General features: G+C 42.9%; 1 protein-coding gene across 4 annotated transcripts in view; it reads right to left on the reverse strand.

Annotated features, from left to right (window-relative positions):
* The window catches only part of pdzd7a (PDZ domain containing 7a), a 57205-nt gene extending 38785 nt beyond the window's left edge, over positions 1–18420 (reverse strand). For 2 of the 4 annotated variants that reach the window (XM_078412813.1, XM_078412810.1), the window contains exons 1-6: positions 18402–18420; positions 11446–11918; positions 9430–9579; positions 8848–9022; positions 4977–5150; positions 1770–1917 (exon numbers count right to left, since the gene is read on the reverse strand). In XM_078412813.1, coding sequence (XP_078268939.1) covers positions 1770–1917; positions 4977–5150; positions 8848–9022; positions 9430–9579; positions 11446–11644 — 846 coding nt within the window. In that variant the 5' untranslated portion in view covers positions 11645–11918; positions 18402–18420. The other 2 variants (XM_078412811.1, XM_078412812.1) reach the window with 2 other exon arrangements.
* Positions 18421–20639: the final 2219 nt, after the last annotated feature.

The raw sequence follows: 20639 nt of genomic DNA on the forward strand, positions 1-20639 counted from the left end.
TACTTCCTCTTTATTGTCCTGTGGTCGAGGAAGTCTAACCATCCGCAGTCGGGGCGATCGAAATTCCCGCAGTCGGAGATCGAAGCCTGCGCATTGGGGGGATCGAAGCACCCGCTTTGGGGCGATCGAAGCTCCTGTGTCGGGCGGTCGTAGCTCCTGTGGCTTGGAGTTCCCGAAGTCGGTCTCTGACCAGAGACGGCGAGCTCCACGATGGTATGTCCGCAGGCTCTCGCGGTTGGAGCTCTCAAAGTCGGTCTCCAGCAAAGGCCGCCAACTCCTTGATGTTAGGCCGCAGTGCGGACGGAGATACGATACAAAATAAAATCTCATCTCTGTCGAGGTAAGAGATTAGAAAGTTTCCCCCATCTCCCACATAAAACAAGCTAAAGAACACTAATACGCACATTTAACACACACAAACAACAAAAGGAAGGGACAGACTGTTGGTGAGGCAGCCATTGCTGGCGCCACCCGGTGGATCACCAATAGCCCTCTCCTATTTCGATTGCCTTTCCTACTTGAAGTAGTCACCTGATCATCAACGTGCCAGGGAAGAAACATAAACATTTTATTAAAGTGCTCTTGTGTTAATTTGCACAAGACTGACCCAACTACGTTCAATTAGGGCAGCACGCTGCTGCAGCGGATATAGAGTTGCTGCCTCACAGCACCAGAGACTTTGGTCCGATCCTGACCTCGATTGCAGTCTGTGTGGAATTTGCACATTCTTCCTGTGACTGCGTGGGTTTCCTCCAGGTGCTCCAGCACATCCCAAGGATGTGCAAGTTTGTAGATTGATTGGCTTCTGTAAATTCCCCCTAGTGTGCAGGGAGTGGATTCTTCTTTCGTGACATAATGGGATAACATAGAACTAGTGGGGTGGGAGCTGCTTTACGTCCTCGTCGTCCACCCTGGGTAGTTCTACGGAACTGACAAAATTTGCAGCAAAGCGTCAACTACGATACTCTGAAGCAACAATAGCCATTTTTGACTGTTGTAGTTGACATATGAAAGAAGATAGAACAGATGATCGATGGTCAGCGATACCTCAATGGGCCAAAGGGCCAGATTCCATGCTGTACCTCTAAACTAAATATTCACAAAATCAACTCGTTTTTGTTTCCTGGGCAGGTGCCCTTCCCTTCTCTATCCACGTCCCTGTGAATATCAGGGCCAACATTGCTAATCCATTTGGATGATATTGATCATAGAGTTTTAACAGCCTCCATATTTGTGAAGTTTTTTTATTTGGTTTGCCATCTGTTATTCACACTGATATATCCTCAGATGAAAGCACTGTCAATTGCTGTGATCTCAAGGGTATAATTACCTTCAGCAATACTGTAACAGCAAAATGATATATCCGCGTGATTTATGAAAGAATGCTTTCATTTTGTTATGTGCCGTATATTATCAGGTTATTCACAGTGCAGTATATACAACAATTATCATTTCAGTTCAAATTATACGCATAGAACACTCTTAAACACCAGATTGTTTACACTTTTTGTAAACCAGCTGTTTATCAAGTTGTGTACAAACAAATTAGCTTAATACCTCATTATCTACTAAATACTGGCATTTAGCCAATGTATACTCCTTTTGGCTGATTCCAATAATTTTATGATAATGTAATATTTATAATCTGTTCTCACACAACTATTGTACGAACAGCTCCAGTACATCTAAGCTGCAAACTGCTTAAAAGTATTTGGAAGGGAAAAATCCAATTCTGCACGAACATATTGCAGCAAAAGATTTTAGCTTACCTTTATTGTCAACATAATGTGTGTGTAACCCTTCAGGATTTCTACTGCTTTGCTGTGGGTGATTTTCTCAAAGCTTATTCCATTGGCTGCTAGGATTTGGTCTCCAATTTTGATGCCATTTTGCTCTGCCAGTCCTCCGGGATCAATTCTGCCATTAAATAATTATCTTTAATCAAATGGGTTTCAACAAAACAAACATAAGAAACTAGATCATCGGCAATGCTACTTTTGTTTTCCTAAGATTCCAACGAGATAGGTTGGCTGTACGAAATGTCTGGCAGAGAAGCAGTAGTTTAATTTAGTTTCGTTTAGAGATACAGCGCCTAAACACGCCATTCGGCCCACCGCGTCGACCAGCAATCCCTGCATACTAGCACTATCCTACACACTGGGGGCAATTTACAATTTAAAAAAAAACTGAATATGGGAGGAAACCGAAGCACTCAGAAAGAACTCACGAGGTTACAGGGAGAACGTACAAACTCCGTACTGACAGCACCCATAGTCAGGATCGAACCCGGGGTCTCTGGCGCTATAAGACAGCACCTCTACCACTGCGCCATTGTGCCACTTTAGGTAGCATGACTTTTGTACACTTCCACCTGAATCCTTCCCCTGGCTTTACATTTCACTCCTCTTTCAGTCCTTTGTATCCTTTAGTTACCTTTTGCCTCCTTTTCATTTCTAGCCTTTGTCTACCGATCTGCCAATCAACCCCCCCCCTCACCTGTACCCACCTATCACTTGCCAAGTTTTGTCCCACACCCACCTCTTTTCCAGCTTCCACCCCACTATAATCAGTCTGATAAAAGAACCATAGAGAAGGTGATATAGGAGTCTGAAAACCATGACCACCAGGTTCAAAAATGGATTCTTCCCAATAACCAACAGGTTCTTAAACACTTCCCAATACTAACCTCAACTCTGAACTATGGACTGTCTTTGGTTGCAATGAGGACAAGGTTTTTTTTGCACTTCTATTGGGGTAATTAATTTATTGTTTTTTTTGTTTGGTATATATATTATCTGTCTGCATTGTTTACAAACCTCTAATGCTGCTGCAAGTTAGAATTTCATTGTTCCATTGTTGGTACAGATGACAATTAAATACACTTGACTCTTGCTATTAAGTTACCAACTTCAAAAGGAAAGGAATAGGTTCAAATGTTGGCGGGAAATTAAATTACAGTAAACCCTCATAATAACAGACCATCTGGGGGTAATGGTGACTGTTATTGCCGATTGTCCGCTATAACCCGAGTAGGGAATTCACTCCAACCACGTGAATCAGTGAGCTGTTTTCAAATGCAAAATTCTTTTTAAACGGCAAAAATGTACTTTTATTACTGTAAGCTAAAAATACTAAAGGCTGTTTGTTACATTGTTTAATAGAGTTAAGTGTCGACCAAAGCGATTGTTTGTCAATTTTAATGCCAAGTCAATTTCAATAACCTCCACAGTGTGTGTTCTTAACACAGCAGCTGTGTTCTTATAGAGACAGTCTGCTATAACTAAAATCCGTTATAAAGAGGTCTGTAATAACGAGGGTTTACTGTATAATGCTCAGGGGAAAAAAAAGTTATGCATTGAAAGTGCACTCAAGTGTACTCTGAACTCAACCATGCTGTGAACCTTTTGTAAAGGCAATGTACAACAAAAAAATTAGGGTAGGCTTGAATTTGTCAACACCAAGTAACTCCCACACAGATTCATTTCCCATGACTTCAAATGAAATGAATTTGTGCGAAATGCAAAATGACTAGCTCTAAGTAGTTTGACTCCATGGCAGTTGGCCAATTTAATCCCTGTAGAACATAGAAGTAGAATGATGAACAAAATGATTTTAAAAACTGCCTTGAAGGATAATGCTGTGTGACTCCTTGCTGAATGACTCAATGACTATTAGAATGCTTTACTTTTGACAAGTAAGCTCCACTGTAAATAGCATGCACAAAACACAGACTCAAATCCCTCTTGTTTTGAGCAGCCAAGCGAATGATCAAGTTTAGATCATCCAACTCCAAACAAAAACTTCATCTCCATCTTTTAAATTACAATTTAAACATGATTTGAACAATATGGCATTTCAGGTAGCATGAATGAAAGCACTTCTATTCAAAATCCAATGGCTCGCGGTCACGTACTAATCTTCTGAATTCTGTACATATTTTTTTAAATGTTTGAAAAAAATGCCTTTCCCGACATAAAAGTGTTTTAAAGAGTTTTAAGATTGAGTAAATCTTAAGTAGGCTTTTGAACAATTCAACATTCCAGAATGCATGTTAAGTAAATGCTAATAATTATCCTACGTCACTTTAATATAAAACGAACTTAATTTTTTCCCATATATTCATTGGACTTGAAAAATCTTTCGGCTCACCCTCGCTCTCAAAGTATTTCTATTTGTCCCGTTCCCCAACTATTTTCATGGGATATTTTCTTTCTAACCCTTGATTTTTCTGCCACCGAGCTCCATTGGGGGTAACATACAGTTATCTACAAATTGATCAACTAGCATGTGTTTGTTTTAGACGGGGAACCCAGAGTTGTCCCACCCATTCCTTCCTCTCTCTTCTCCAATCAGGCATAAGGGACAGAAGCGTGAAAGCGCACACCACCAGATTCAGGAACAGCTTCTTCCCCTCTGTTATCAGGCTTCTGAACAATTCTTCCATAAGCTAGGGTACTCTCCGATTCACCTCTACCCCATGGTGGACATTGAACTTTGTCTATGGAACAGGTGCGTTACAATGCTGAGAACTATGCATCTCTGTATCTTTTGTCTATCCATTGTACTTGATTTGATTGATGTATCGTATTATCTGATCTGAATGGATGGCATGCAAAACAAAGTCTTTCACAAAACCATGGTACATGTGACAATAATGAAATTAAACCCGGGGGAAGCCCTTGCATTCACAAGGAGAATGTGCAAGCTCCACACAGATAATGCTTGAGGTCGGGATCGAATCCCAGTTACTGGAGATTTGAGGTAGTAGAACTACCTGCTGCACCACGGTGCATCAATTGGTTTTGGTAACAGTAAAAACATAGAATATAACCTTATAACCTTACCATCTGCTTGCAGTTTTGTTTGATGCTAGTTAAAGAAATGGGATCAGATAACTTGTTTTTAAACACACATAGCCAGCAAAATCAATATGGTGATTAACTTTACTTCCAACTTGAACTGAAATTTTACCTTACCTGGATACGTATATTCCCAAACCAAATTCCTTTCCACCCCTGATGTTAAAACCTAGGCACACATCATCTGAACTGGTGTAAAGATGGATAATTCTCCTGACTCCATCCTCAGATGCAATGTCTCCAGAACTTTGAGTTTTCTCTGCTATTATCTTCCTTGTTGTTGTGTCAACCCTAGTAGTTAAAATACAAAAGGATTTGTACATCCGTATCCTCAGTGAACAAGGTATACACAGTAAATAAAAAGTACCAACTTGGGGTAATAGCTTTCATGATTTTAACAAGAATCACAAAGAAATAGGCCGTCCTGTCCAAACATTTCTTGATGAAACTTATCTATCAAACCAGCAAGTTTCCAAATCCCATATACCAGCTCCATTCTGTCAGAACTTTTACACATTGTTTTTCCACCCACCCAATCCCTATTTCAAACACTAGCTTCTGTAACTTTGCGGGTCAGGCAGCATCTTTGGAGAACGTGGATATGTGAAGTTTTAGGTCGATACCCTTCTTCAGACCTCCCCCTCCACCCACGTTCCTTCTTCTGGCTTCACAATTCGCAACACTTCCATCCTTTTCGTCCCACACCTTCTGTTGTAATATCTGACCTTTATCCAACCATCTGCCTGTCAAACCCTCCCCTGCCCCCCCTATTATCTGCCACACTTTGTCCCACCCATCCTCGCTCCTAGCTTTCTTCCCCACCCCCTTACAAACAGAAGGTACCAGACTCAAAACATCTTTTTATTTTCCTCAACACATGAAATTTGGAGTTTTGTACTCTTTGTTACTCAAAGATGCCTATGTGTGGACATAACAAAACTTGGCAGTCGGGCAATCTGTAATGGAGACTCTAAACAGTGGAGGATTAAAATGGGGAATCAGTCTGGATCAGTCACCTGTCCATTTCCTTCACAGATGCTGCCTGACCCACTGAGCACTTCCAGCGTTTTGGGCAATCTGGAATATTTGTTAACCACCTGGAAACAGAGTTGCTATTCCCAGACTCTCCTGGTTCTGAATTCCTCTGTACATTTCTGGTCTCACCCTGTAGTTAAGCCCCAACTATGCTCCTCTTATGCACCCCCCCCCCCCCCCTCCTCCCCGGCCTTTGTTCTGGGCTTAGTAAATTACCTCAATTGACCCACTGGTGAAACCATTATTTTTTTAATGCACATCACAAAAAAATTTTGCAATGGTTCAATTTATTATATCATCTTACAAATGAGAAGAATTTCCCTTACAGGAATAAAGTTTGCCTCTCATTTCAATCAAGGCAGCTTTTGTAACATACAAATGATTTGAGTTTTTAAGTATCTTTGTTACATTTTTAAGCTCACTTAAAAAAAAGTTGGAAAATATTGGATATATGAATGAGAGAATTAAACAACATCAGTGGGGTGATTTATAATGATTTAGACACTGAAGATATAAAAATAATATTCTAGTGCTTGCAATGTTCACCATATTATGACAATCTGGAGGTATTATTAACAAAACTCATCTAGGTAACAAAAAAAATTAGCATATATATACAGATATTTAATTACAGAATTGTGCAATGAAGCAGAAAATAGGAAATAGGGTGTAAAGATTTACATTAATTGTTTCATTTGCATTTGATTCTAAGAAGATGAAAATGTGTTGCTTCAAGACAGGAATTTATGCATAAACCAAAATGTCAACTTTTTTTCCAGAATTATTTTACACTTTCGTCAAGAGGTTGTGATGAAAACATACCAACCTGGACTAAAGCTCTGGCATGCTGCTTCAAAATGATATATTGGGTTATGTTAAGTCATGTAAATAGACCTAATGTGAATCACTAGCAAATTAATTCTCCTTACATAATTGAGTATTCATGACGATATCACTTCTGTGGGAATGTAATTTTGAAAACAATTTTCTTATTCACTGATCTTGAATTTGTGCAGATAAAGGGTTTGAGTCTAATTTTCTGTTCCAATCAAACCCTTGAGCAGTCAATTAATGTCAACTTTTACTATCAGCCATAATATTAATATAAATTTATCTCTGCAATTTTTAGCACAGTGTACAAATGTTTACTTTTAAAATGGAAAGGTGCTATAAAGTTAAAGATGCACGCAAGTATGACTTTTGTATGCAATTCCCGACAATGACATTGGCTAAATTATAGTCTCACACAGTCATATCGTTAACCTTACTTGAAATCTTATGTAAAGAATTGTAACTTCTACAAAGTATTTTTGGATAAACAATGGAAATACACCAATACAATGAAAATACTAGGCTCCATCTTGAGAAAAGCAAAGGAGGAAAATTAATAAACAGAGGAAAGAATGAGTGAAATGATAAAGCAACACAATCTTTCTCGCCTTGAATCATTGTTTTGCCCCATTCTGATAAATTAGCTACAATTTTCTCCCCTTCTTGGATAGGAAAGGTTTACAGGAATATGGGCCAAATACTGGCAAATGGGGAAACAAGGAACTGCAGACGCTAGGTAATACACAAATGACACAAAGTGCTGGAGTAACTTAACAGGTCAGGCAGCATCTGTGGAGAACATGAATAGGTGATGTTTCGGGTCGAGACCCTTGCTCTTTTTCTCCACAAATGCTCCCTGACCTGATGAGTTATTCCAGCACTATGTCCTTTTTACAGGCAAATAGGACATGCTTAGATGGGGCATAGGTCGACATTGATGAATTGGGCCGAGGGCCCCGTTTCTGTGCTGTATAGCGAGCTCTATCCTTTGATGCAAAGATAGCGTGCTTGGTGGGCATGTTTTCCTCAGCTCCCGTCCAAAACGATAACTGGAATGCGTGACAGAAATCCACGTGGTCACAGGGACAACATGCACATTTCACAAACACAGCAGCAGCCCAAGCCAGGATCAAACCCGGGGTTACTGGAATTGCGAGGCAGCTGCACCAACTGCTGCACCACCATGTCACTGTTTAAGCCAGGAAGGAAACATGTCCACCCGCAGTCAGTCTCATCTCATCGTCATATTGTAGAAGGTGAAACTCACGAGTCTGGGTTTATCTCCAACGCATGTGCCTTTTGGCCTCTGCAGTGTCCAACCAGAGAGACCTGCCTTCTAGTTAATCAGAAAATGTCCACAAGATTGGTAATTCTCACCTTAATCCCAATTGGGCTCCAGTTCTCAACAAGGGGCGGCTGACAAGCCGGAATTCTGGAATTCCAGAAGAACCATTCCTGCTCCACCTGGCCAGGCTAAATGTTGTCTCTCCATTTACTTGCCTTTGCTCGGATCTTCTCATCAATGGCAATTTTACTCCCAGAAGCAGATTAGCTGCCCACCATTGCCCCCATTTTTTTGGAAAACAAGAAAGTCATTTTGATTTGTAGTTTCCTAGGGAATTTAGTTTAATTTAGTTTATTGTCACAAACTTTTTTTTGATTTTCTGATTAGGTTAATATTTGGGAATGAAATAAAAAGAAAAAAAATGTTCCCAGCGTTTTGACGGAACTTTGGAATAATTCAAAGAAATGTGATACCATATCAAATAATACATGGAATAGCTAAAATCCTCACCATAGCATTGCTGACATTCCTTCTACTCCAAACTTGGAGAACAAATACAATGGTTGGGCAGAATATAATTTTATGTTTGAACTCTCAATGAATATTTTATTAGTCACGATAAGTTTACACCAGCATTTATAACAATTCAATAACAATATGCAATTTCAAATTTCCAGATGTGTTACTTAAAGCTGAAAAGCTTTACAGAAGAGTATACTAGCAAACTCTTTTTCAAATTTTAAGTGAAAAAGAATTTGTCAGAATAGTTGCTTGTATCACGACCAGAGCATAACAAATTGCACTGCTGCCAGTTGTTAAAGCATACAGTTTACTTACCATGTAGTCAGCTCTTTGGAATATTTGATCCCTGGCACTTTTCCCAATCGTCTTACCACCAAACGTAAACGCTGACTCCCAGTGAGTACAGTCACAGCACTTCCCATCGTAATGTTCTCAAAGCTTATTCCATTCACCTCCATCATTTTATCACCCACGCAGAGGCCACTCTGGTCTAAGCAGAAAAACAAAACAAAAATAAACATCTCACAGCTCAACATTTGTATTATATTATTCCCTCTTCTTCTTCCCCTCCCCCCCCCCAATTGGCAGGAGACACAAAAGTTTGATAGCATTTCCACCAGACTCAGGAACAACCTCTTCCTCCGCTCATCAGATTACTGAACGGTCCACAAGATAGGGTGTTCTCCTGTGTAGGAAGGAACTGCAGATGCTAGTTTATACCAGATAAACACAAAAACACAAAACACAAAAAGGGGATGGCTACATTTTTACAAAAGTACATAAGAACACTCATTCCAGGAATGGCAACATGAGGCCAAGCCCAAATCAATAAGTACATGTAACTTAATGCAAGTAAAATTATTAATTTAAAATATAATTTAGTGAGGCATAACTTACCAGCTGCACTTCCTTCTTCCACTCTGCTCACAAATATTCCAAGACCATGCTCAGAGCCTCCACGGACACTGAATCCCAGTTTCCCGTCCAGGCTTTTCCCTACGGTGATGTTGTGGATTGCCTCGGCCGAATCACAGTCTTCAATGCCAGCTGGCAAAAAAGAGGTTAATTTACTTAAAATCTGATCTTAGTCTGGATCAAATATAAACAGGTGAAGGACTGGTGTCTGCTTGCCGAGTGGGTGAATGTTTTGCAGAGTACCTAAGTTAAGCTCACAGGCGAGTTGCCTGCCACATTAATTCATCATCCCACTCCCATTCTGACCTATCTGTCCAGGCCTCCTGCCAAGGAGAGCTTGAGGAATAATACTTCATTTTCTGTATGGACACATTGCAGCCTCCAGACTGTGTATCAAAATTCTCCAACGTTAGGTTTAGTGTAGTTCAAATATTATTGTCACATGCATTGAGGTACAATGAAAAGTTTTTTGTTGCACGCTATTCAGCGAAAAGACTAAACATGATTACAATCGAATAGAAGACGTTTCGGGTCGAGACCTTCTTCAGACTGAAAGTCTGGGGAAAGGGAAATGAGTGATATAGATGGCGATATAGAGAGATATAGAACAAATGACTGAAAGATTCGCAAAAAAGTAATGATAATCAAGGAAAGTTGGAGCCCAGAATAGTCCATTGTTGGCTGTGGGCTAGGTGATAACGAGTTAATACAGACAGGGGTACTCACCAGGATGTCTGTAAAACTAGCAGACATCTAGGGTGGGGGGGGGGGGGGGGGGGGGGGGATGGGGACAGAGGGGATGCAAGAGTTACTTAAAGTAAGAGAAATCAATATTCATACCGCTGGGTGTAAGCTGCCCAAGCAAAATAGGAGGTTTTATTGTTGAAATAAAAACAAATTATGAATCTTGGAATTCTTCATAAAGCTAGTAAATGCTGTCATTGAATATAGAGTTATTGAGTCATCCAGGGTGGAACCAGGTCCTTCGGCCCAAATTGCCCATGCCAACCAACATATGCCACCTACACTAGACCTACCTGCCTGCTTTTAGCCCATATTACTCTATCAATGTACCTGTCTAAATGTTTTTTTATTAAAAAACTACCTTCTCCAGCTGCTTGTACCATACACCCACGACCCTTTGTGTAAAAAATTACCCCCTGGTTCCCATTTAATCTTTCCCCCCTACCTTAAATTCTATATTTAGATATTGAAAGGAATTGTGGAATTTGTCATAAACAGTAGACAAATCAACTGGAGCAATAAATTTTCAGTGCACACAGTGTAATGTTAATTGTTCTATCAATGAACCCCAATGTTGAAAACAAAATGGAAGCAATCTTATTTATTTACTGACTAAGTTACATTAGGAAATCCACTATACATTATGATAAGGCATTTGCCACGGCCAAGTGCATGAATGGACAGATTCAGTGCGAATTAAACTGGAATTTATTTCTCCTTCAGGATATATCTGAATAATATTATCAATTTATTGGCAATTAATGTCAAATGGCAAGCAGTTTTGTCCATAGACACAAATTGCTGGAGTAACTCAGTGGGTCAGGCAGGATCTCTGGAGAAAATAGATAGGGTTGGGACCATTCTTCAGACTCTTATTATTATGACAGATTATTATTAGTTTTGTCCTTGCCTCCATTCAGAAATAAGACAGCTAAAACTCATCCTCAAAGAAGAATAAGTCACTATATTTTCAGATGGATTCACTCCAGAACTAGAAATAAAGGATGGAAGCTGAGTATGAGTTCATATAATTAGTTTCAAAAGCCCTTTGTCAGATGGCATGGAAATATGAACTGAATCATCTCCTGTGCTGAAAAAGTACATGCTTCAATTTCATAAGGTAGCTCCAATCCATGGGGTTAGTGCTAAAAGCCTTAAGGCCGCTAAAATATTATTATTTTTTAAGCAGATCCAATTTAAAACAGAATGTGAAGTGGATATTACTGTGATGTTATTATGTACACCTGGTCTTACCTTCAATTGGAGAAGCACCTGTGATAAGGATCACCCTGCCCATGGGTGAATTAGATCGAGTTGCCCTGGGCGGTCCATTCATTTGCTTGTGCTGCTTCTTTAACAGGTACTTTGTTGCTGTGCTTGCACTGCCAGTGTGATAGGTGGGATGTATTGTATCTGTCATCTCTCTTCTTGCAGAGTCAAATGAATGAGCCATGCTGGTGTAGTCCACCAATAATCAGGACTGTATAAATTCATGTGATGTTATCAGGTGTGGGAGATGGATTTGCCATTTTCTTTCATTTTGAAGTCTGAAGCAGCACCAAGGATTCTTCACCTTGCATCTTGTTTTCCCAAGGAACTGATGACGGCTCCATGTAGAATATTGAGATCAGAAATGGGGGTATGGAGAATACAAAGACTTGCCAAACCTTCAGCCATTTTGCCTCAGTGACTGATAGAAAGTTATTTGGAAATAATTTCGCGAATTTCTGTAAATCAAAGGAAACACTGCATTATTTACTTTAGCATAGAGTTAAGGCAGAGTTACGGCTTTACCTGTACTGCGCTTTAGTCTTTAGAGATACAGCGTGGAAACATGTCCTTCGGCCCACTGAATCCACGCCAACTAGTGATCCCCATATGCGAACACTATCCTACACACTTGGGACAATTTACAATTTTTACCTACAAACCTGTAGGTCTTTGGAGTGTAGGAGGAAACCAGAGCACCTAGAGAAAACCCACACGGTCACAAATTCTGTAGAGGCAGCACTCATGGTCAGGATCGAACCTGTGTCTCTGGTGTTATAAGGCAGCAACTCTACTGCTGCACCACCGTGCCGGATCAAAAGGGATAAGTTAAAATGTTAATTGTTCAATTTCAGATTTCATATACTAAAGCAAATTCTTCTTGGAACAACATTTGATTCTGTACCAAACTGGAAATTACTGCTCACATGCAAAAAATAACATGTTATATGAAGAAGAGACAGAGGTCATAATTGGACAACATTGATTACAGATGTTTAGCAAAGGGCTAAACATTGGAAAGCTCATGCATATATTGCTTTATGATATATCAGATTATATTATGAAGTGTAATTGCAGAAAATACATGTGTAGGAAAGAACTTCAGATGCTGGTTTAAATCGAAGATAAACACAAAATGCTGGAGTAACTCAGCGGGCCAGAGATGCTGCCTGTTCTGCTGAGTTACTCCAGCATTTTGTGTCTACAGAAAATACATGATGTGAAAAGGATTGTCCCCACTTGTGGAAGAACTGTCATTCATGTTTAATTAATTGAACATCTCATTTTAATTTATGAATATATAACTAATTCTTTACCACCCGAGTTTCCTTCTGGAGTTGCAATTTCCTGGGGCAGGGAGGGTGATGCTGAACATGGAAGGGACAGGGGGAAGACTGATCATTTGTACGAAAATGTTTATAATTGGAGCAGGGAATGGGTGTGGGGATAATGCTTTGGTAGATGTAGAAAAAGAAATATTGTTGAAGTGTACACAGCAATAAAATACTGAAACCTTCGGCAGATCATGACCATACCTAGCAAATGTCTAGAGTTGATCTGTCTTCACTGCCATAGGGCATTTTTCTTTGTTATATGATTCTATGACCCACCAAGTCTACACAAACCTGTGCCTACTCCCCTCTGTCATGGGGAAGAAACACTCCCATCTTCCTCTTGTCTAGGGATGGACCAGCTACTATACAGGAAGATGGATGGGTGGGTTGGTGAATAGATTTCTTGTGTACTGGGCTTCGTAGGTATGAAAACAACATTTAAAATTCAATAGTTCATGCCTCTTTGAGTTATGCATATAACTTTATTTTTTGTTGAATATTAATCATTTTGTACTTAAGAAACCATATTTTCAAAATTACAAAAAAAAACTTGAAATGGATAATGCACAGAACTCAGCAAAACCAAATGTGTGTCAGTGAGTGTGGCCAGTGGTTGACTTGCTGCACCTGGTAACAGCATGAATGCAATGAAGGTTTCCACCTCCACCATTAAGTTCAAAGCAATTGCGAGGTTAGGGTGAGGTAAATATTGGTGGAACTTTGATGTTTAGTTTTCTTGTGAATGAATGAAAATAAAAGCCAGGTCAATTCATCAATTGGTTCATCCCCGTACCTTGTGAATCCTCAGCCATTCCCATGACTGGGAAAACCTCCTGTGCCATCCCATTACTGAAGCACTACTGCAAATCATCGTCACTCTTCACACTGCTTGGCAACCACTATGGGCATCCCATTGCTGCAGCACCAATGCAATTCATCTTCACCCATCCCATTGCATGGCAATCCTTCTGCATCATCACATTCCTGCAGCACCAATTCAATTTGTCTTCAACCTTCCAATTGCTTGACGAACCCTCTGTTACATCCCATTCCTGCAATCCCAATGCCATGCGTTCTCACACATTCCAACTGCTTGGCAACTCTTCAGTGGCATCCCATTACTGCAGCACAAGAGCAATTCATCTTCAACCATCCTACTGCATGGCAAACTTTCTGCATCATCCCATTGCTGCAGTGGATATGCAACTCATGTTCACCCATTCCCAATGAATGAATGAATACTTTATTTTCATATGCGAGTTGTCACAGTGAAATTCTTTGCTTGCACACCCAAGGTATGCAAAGAGTCGCCACATTAACGGCGCTGACAAAGTTACAAAGTATTCCGCACCAGGTCCCATTTTGTTCTCCACCCTCTCCCCTTCCCTCAGAGCGCCCCCCCCCCCCCCCCCCCCCATGCCGGGTCCTCCATTGATCTTTCCCTCCCACACAGCTGTCCCTCCACGCCGGGTCCTCCTTTGTTCCTTCCCCCTGACAGCATTGTCCTCACTCCCACGTGGCCCGTCCTCGTCTGTCGGTCAGCGGCATCATCGTCCACCGCATTGACCTCTCCACTATTGCTGCCGGTTCCTCTCTGGGTCCTCCTTGGTGCCCACCCAGGCCACAGCCGTCAACTCCGTCGGCCATGGGCACTGACCAGTGGGCTCCGATCCACGAGACTCAGACCTCGGCTTTTCCGGGGCTCTCCGGGAGGAGTTTCTCCAGCAATGATAGATACAAAGTGCTGGAGTAACTCAGCAGGTCAGGCAGCATTTCTGGAGAACATGGTTGCTCTGGAGAATTGCTCGGCATCTCTTCTGTAGCAACTCTTTTCTGCATCATCTATGCCATTCATCATCTCCCATTCTCACTACTGGGCAACCCCACTCTGCATCCCATTCCTGCAGCACCAATGCAATTCATCCTCACACATTCTCACGACTTGGGGACGCCTCTGCGGCATCCCATACTGCAGCCCCAATGTCATGCATCCTCACCCATTTCCACTGCTGAGCATCCCCTCTGTGCATTCCTTTTACTGCAGTCCCAATACAATTCATCTTCACCCATCCTGCTGCATGAAAAACCTTCTGTGTCATCCCATTCCCGCAGCAGAAAGGCAATTCATCTTCAGCCATTCTCACTGTTTGTCAACATTTCCGTGGCAACTTATTACTGAAGCATCTATGCCATTCAACTTCACCCAATTCAACTACTGGGCACCCCTCCGTGCATCCTATTTCTGCAGCACCCATGCAATTCATCTTCACCCATTCTGACCACTGGGCAACCCCTCTGTCCATCCGCTCTCTGCAGCACCAATGCAATTTATCTTCAGCATTTCCCACTACCGTGCATCCCATTTCCACTACCATGTACACCATTGTGTAATGAACCGGATTTGATAAGGGAACTCAAGGTAAAGGAGCCATTAGGAGGTAGTGACCATAACATAAGTTTTAATCTACAATTTGAAAGGGAGAAGGGAAAATCGGAAGTGTCAGTATTACATTAGAGCAGGGGACTATGGAGGCATGAGGGAGGAGCTGGCCAAAGTTGACTGGAAGGAGACCCCAGCAGGGATCACAGTGGAACAACAATGTCAGGTATTTCTGGGAACAATACAGAAGGTGCAGGATCAGTTTATTCCAAAGAGGAAGAAAATTCTAAGGGGAGTAAGAGGTGCCTTGGCTGACAAGGGAAGTCAAGGACATTATATAAAGAAAAGAGAAGTATAGCTATAGCTAATGTTATCCCACTTTTTAAAAAAGGAGGGAGAGAGAAAACAGGGAATTATAGACCATTTAGCCTGATATTTGAGGTGGGGAAGATGCTGGAGACAATTATAAAAGATGAAATAGCAGCACATTTGGATAGCAGTAACAGGATCGGTCCGTGTCAGCATGGATTTACGAAGGGAAAATTATGCTTGACTAATCTTCTGGAAATGTTTGAGGATGTAACGAGGAGATTGGACGGGAGAGCCAGTGGATGTAGTGTACCTGGACTTTCAGAAAGCCTTTGATAACATCTCACATGGAAGATTATGGGCAAAATTAGAACAAATGGTATTGGGGGGTAGGGTACTGACATGGATAGAAAATTGGTTGGCAGACAGAAAACAAGAAGTAGGGGGTAACGGGCAGTGACTAGTGGGGTACCGCAAGCCTCGGTGCTGGGACAGCAGCTATTTACAATTTACATTAATGATTTAGATGAAGGGATTAAAAGTAACATTAGAAAATTTGCAGATGACACAAAGCTGGGTGGCAGTGTAAATTGTGAGGAGGATGCTATGAGGATGCAGGATGACTTGGACAGGTTGGGTGAGTGGGCAGATGCATGGCAGATGCAGTTTAATGTGGATAAATCTGAGGTTATCCACTTTGGTGGCAAGAACAGGAAGGCAGATTATTATCTGAATGGTGTCAAATTAGGAAAAGGGGGAAGTACAACGAGATCTGGGTGCCCTTGTACATTAGTTACTGAAAGTTAGCATGCAGGTACAGCAGGCAGCGAAGAAAGCTAATGGCATAACAAGAGGAATTGAGTATAGGAGCAAAGAGGTCCTTCTGTGGTTGTACAGGGCCCTGGTGAGACCACACCTGGAGTATTGTGTGCAGTTTTGGTCTCCAAATTTGAGGAAGGACATTCTTGCTATTGAGGGAGTGCAGCGTAGGTTCACGAGGTTAATTCCTGGGATGGCTGGACTGTCATATGTTGAAAGAATGGAGCGACTGGGCTTGTATACACTGGAATTTAGAAGGATGAGAGGGGATCTTATTGAAACATATAGGATTATTAAGGGATTAGACATGCTAGAGGCAGGAAACATGGTCTCGATGTTGGGGGAGTGCAGAACCAGGGTCCACAGTTTAAGAATAAGGGGTAGGTCATTTAGAACGGAGATGAGGAAAAACTTGAATCTGTGAATCTGTGGAATTCTCTGCCTCAGAAGGCAGTGGAGACGATTCTCTGGATGCTTTCGAGAGAGTTGGATAGAGCTCTTAAAGATAGCAGTCAAGGGATATGGGGAGAAGGCAGGGACGGGATACTGATTGTGGATGATTAGCCATGATTACAGTGAATGATGGTGCTGGCTCGAAGGGCCGAATGGCCTACTCCTGCACCTATTGTCTATTCCCCTATCTGGACAACCCCTCTGTACAGCCCATATCTGTAACAACAATGTAATTCATCTTCCACACTCTCACCCTGTACATCCCATTTACACGACCGTGCATCATCCCATTCCCACAATCGTGCAGCTCATTCCCACTGCCACTCATCCAATTCCCACTGCCACTCATCATTCCATTCCCCCCACCACCACTGTACATCCTACTCCCACCATCGTGCATCATCCCATTCCCACAAGTGTGCATCCCATGACTGCAACACCAATGCAACTCATCCTCACCCATTCCCACTGCCTGCATCATCGCATTCCCACCGCCGTGCATCATCCCACTCCCACTATCGCGCATCATCCCATTCCCACTACTGTGCATCATCCCAATGGCCGTGCATCATCTCATTCCCGTAACTGTGTATCCCATGACTGCAACACCAATGGAACTCATCCTCACCCATTCCCACCGCCGTGCATCATCCCATTCCCACTACTGTACATCATCCCATTGGCCGTCCATCATCCCATTTCCACCCCCACTCATCATCCCATTCCCACCACCACTGTACATCCCACTCCCACCATCGTGCATCATCCCATTCCCACAAGTGTGCATCCGATGACTGCAACACCAATGCAACTCATCCTCACCCATTCCCACCGCCTGCATCATCCCATTGGCCGTGCAACATCCCACTCCCACTGCCGTGTATCATCTCATTCCCGTAACTGTGCATCCCATGACTGCAACACCAATGCAATTCATCCTCACCCATTCCCACCACGGTGCATCATCCCATTCCCACTGCTGTGCATCATTCCATTGGCCGTCCATCATCCCATTCCCACCGCCACTCATCATCCCATTCCCACCCCCACTCATCATCCCATTCCCACCCCCACTCATCTTCCCATTCCCACACCCACTCATCATCCCATTCCCACCCCCACTGTACACCCATTCCCACCACCGTGCATCTCATGCCTGCACCCCCCCCCAACGCATGCGCCGTGGGCAGGCGGTGAAGCCAAGGAAGGGCCGGGGTCGCCGGCGGAGGCAGGCGCGGAGCCGTCATTCGGAGTAAAGGCATCGATAACCGCGGCAGCTCCCGAAACAAGTCCGAATGCACATCAACCATTAAGCCAACGAGGAAAACCAGCCGGAGCGGTGGAGGTGCTTTTCACCTCCCTTCACCATGTCAGTGAGCACCGGGAACAGGCCTGGGGTCCCCCTCAACAAGATGGCGGACGGGTGGGGGGCGTCGTGAGGACTCTAACCCCCGGCCCCACAAGCTGCCGTCCGCTCACCGGCCTCCCCCAAACACACAAGCCGCCGTCAACTCACCGGCCCCCAAACACATGCTGCCGTCCGGTCACCTGCCTCCCCCAAACACAAGTCGCTGTCCGCTCACCTGCCTCCCCCCCCCAAACACAAGGCGCTGTTCACCGGCCTCTCCCCCCAAAACACAAGTTACCGGCCGCCGTCCGTTGCCACGGCGACAGGTCACTCGCGCCGCCAGAGCCCGCCCCTCGCCCCTCATTGGACCGCAGCGCCGGCGGAGAGGCTGCTACCCATTGGCCCGCAGACCCGTCAATTATCCATGTCCCCCCCCCCCCCCCCCCCTCCCGTGCAGAAGTGTTAAAACGCAAATCTCCAGATTCAGATACAGTTTCTTCCCAGCTGTTATCAAGTAACTGAACAACTAAAGAGCGGTCCTGAGTTACCTCGTTGGAGACCCTCGGACTATCTTTAATTGGACTTTACTGGGCTTTATTTTGCACGAGGCATTATACCCTTTATGTGTGTATCTGTACACTGTGGAAGGCTTGGTTATAACCATGTATCATTTTTTCGCTGCCCGGATAGCATAGCATGCAACAAAAAAGCTTCGTCTGAAGAAAATAAGTTACCTAAGTAATGGCCTAGAACTTGCTGTTTACGAAGGTGGTGGAAGGGAAGGCCGTCAATGATTTTGAATGTAAATTGGGAAGGCACTTAAGGCAAGCACATTTGCAGGGCTATGGCAATAGAGCAAATAAATTGTCCCTAGTGTGTAGGATAGTGCTAGTGTACAGGGTGTAACTGGTTGGCGTGGATTCGGTGGGTCAAAGGACCTGTTTTCGCATCGCATCTCCGAAATCTAAATGTCAAGTCTACAGCTTAAAATGAAGGCGAAATCAGCACCATGGACAGCTCACAAGCTTGGCAATCACAACACAGTTCATGTAAATGACGGATTATAGGTAGCTATTGGCAAGCAATTGAGCATTGGGTCAGATTCCTGCGAGTAACGATGCGTCGCATTGCAAGAGAGCAATGAGTTATATGAGAACTTAGCCAATGCGTCATTGTGAGAGGCGAGGCATACAGATTGCCAAAGTAAATATCCTGAAGAAGAAGCAAGCCCAGATCAAATTCCGGTGTAAGGTGGCAGCACAAAAGATATAGACCAGGAACTGCAGATGCTGGTTTACAAAAAAAGACACGAGTGCTGGAGAAACTCAGCGGGTCAGGCAGCATCTCTGGAGGAATCAATGGGTCTGAAGAACAGTCTCGACCTGAAATGTAACCTATCAGGGGATCTTATAGAAACATATAAAATTCTTAAGGGATTGGACAGGCTAGATGCAGGAAAAATGTTCCCGATGTTGGGGGAGTCCAGAACCAGGGGTCGCAGTTTAAGAATAAGGGGTAGGCCATTGAGGACAGAGATGAGGAAAAACTTTTTCACCCAGTGAGTTGTGAATCTGGAATTCTCTACCATAGAAGGCAGTGGAGGCCAATTCAGTGGATGTATTCAAGAGAGAGTTGGATATAGCTCTTCGGGCTAACAGAATCAAGGGATATGGGGAGAAAGCAGGAACAGGGTACTGATTCTGGATGATCATCCATGAATGCTTGAAGGGCTGAATGGCCTATTCCTGCACCTATTTTATATGTTTCTATCCATGTCCTCCAGAGAATCTGCCTGTCCCGCTGAGTTACTCCAGCACTTGGTGTCTATTTATAGTGTGAAAAATGTATTGGATATGTCATGATATTAAGATAAATTAGCAGAACTAAGTTATTCTTTTCAAGAATATAGATTCTGAGTCTGAAGAAGGGTGCCAACCCAAAATGTCACCCATCCATGATTTCCAGAGATGCTCCCTGACCCGCTGAGTTACTCCAGCACTTTGTATCTTATTTTGTAAACCAGCATCTGCAGTTCCTTGTTTCTAAACTTCTGGCCTTCTTTGATGGTGGTTGATTCAATGATAGTTATGCCATTTAAAGGCATGTTGAAGTAATTAGACTCTTGGTTCAAAGATAGACACAAATTGCTGGGGTAACTCAGCGGGTCAGGCAACATATGTAGGAAAGAACTGTGTCGGAATCGAAGGTAGACACAAAATGCTGAAGTAACTCAGCAGGACAGGCAGCATCTCTGGAGAGATGGAATGGGTGAGGTTTCGGGTCGAGATCCTTTTTCAGACTGACAGTCAGGGGAAAAAGAAACATCAGCTAATCCTTTCCTTCAGAGATGCTGATTGACCCGCTGAGTTACTCCAACTTTTTGGGTCAGGCAACATCTCTGGAGAAAAGGAATGTGACGTTTCGGGTCAAGACCCTTCTTCAGACTGAGTGTCGGGAGAGGGAAACATCACCTATTCCTTTCCTCCAGAGATGCTGACTGACCCGCTGAGTTACTCCAGCATTTTGTGTCTATCTT

The sequence above is a fragment of the Rhinoraja longicauda genome, chromosome 16 (genome assembly GCF_053455715.1).
Source record: "Rhinoraja longicauda isolate Sanriku21f chromosome 16, sRhiLon1.1, whole genome shotgun sequence".
Lineage (NCBI taxonomy): Eukaryota > Metazoa > Chordata > Chondrichthyes > Rajiformes > Arhynchobatidae > Rhinoraja > Rhinoraja longicauda.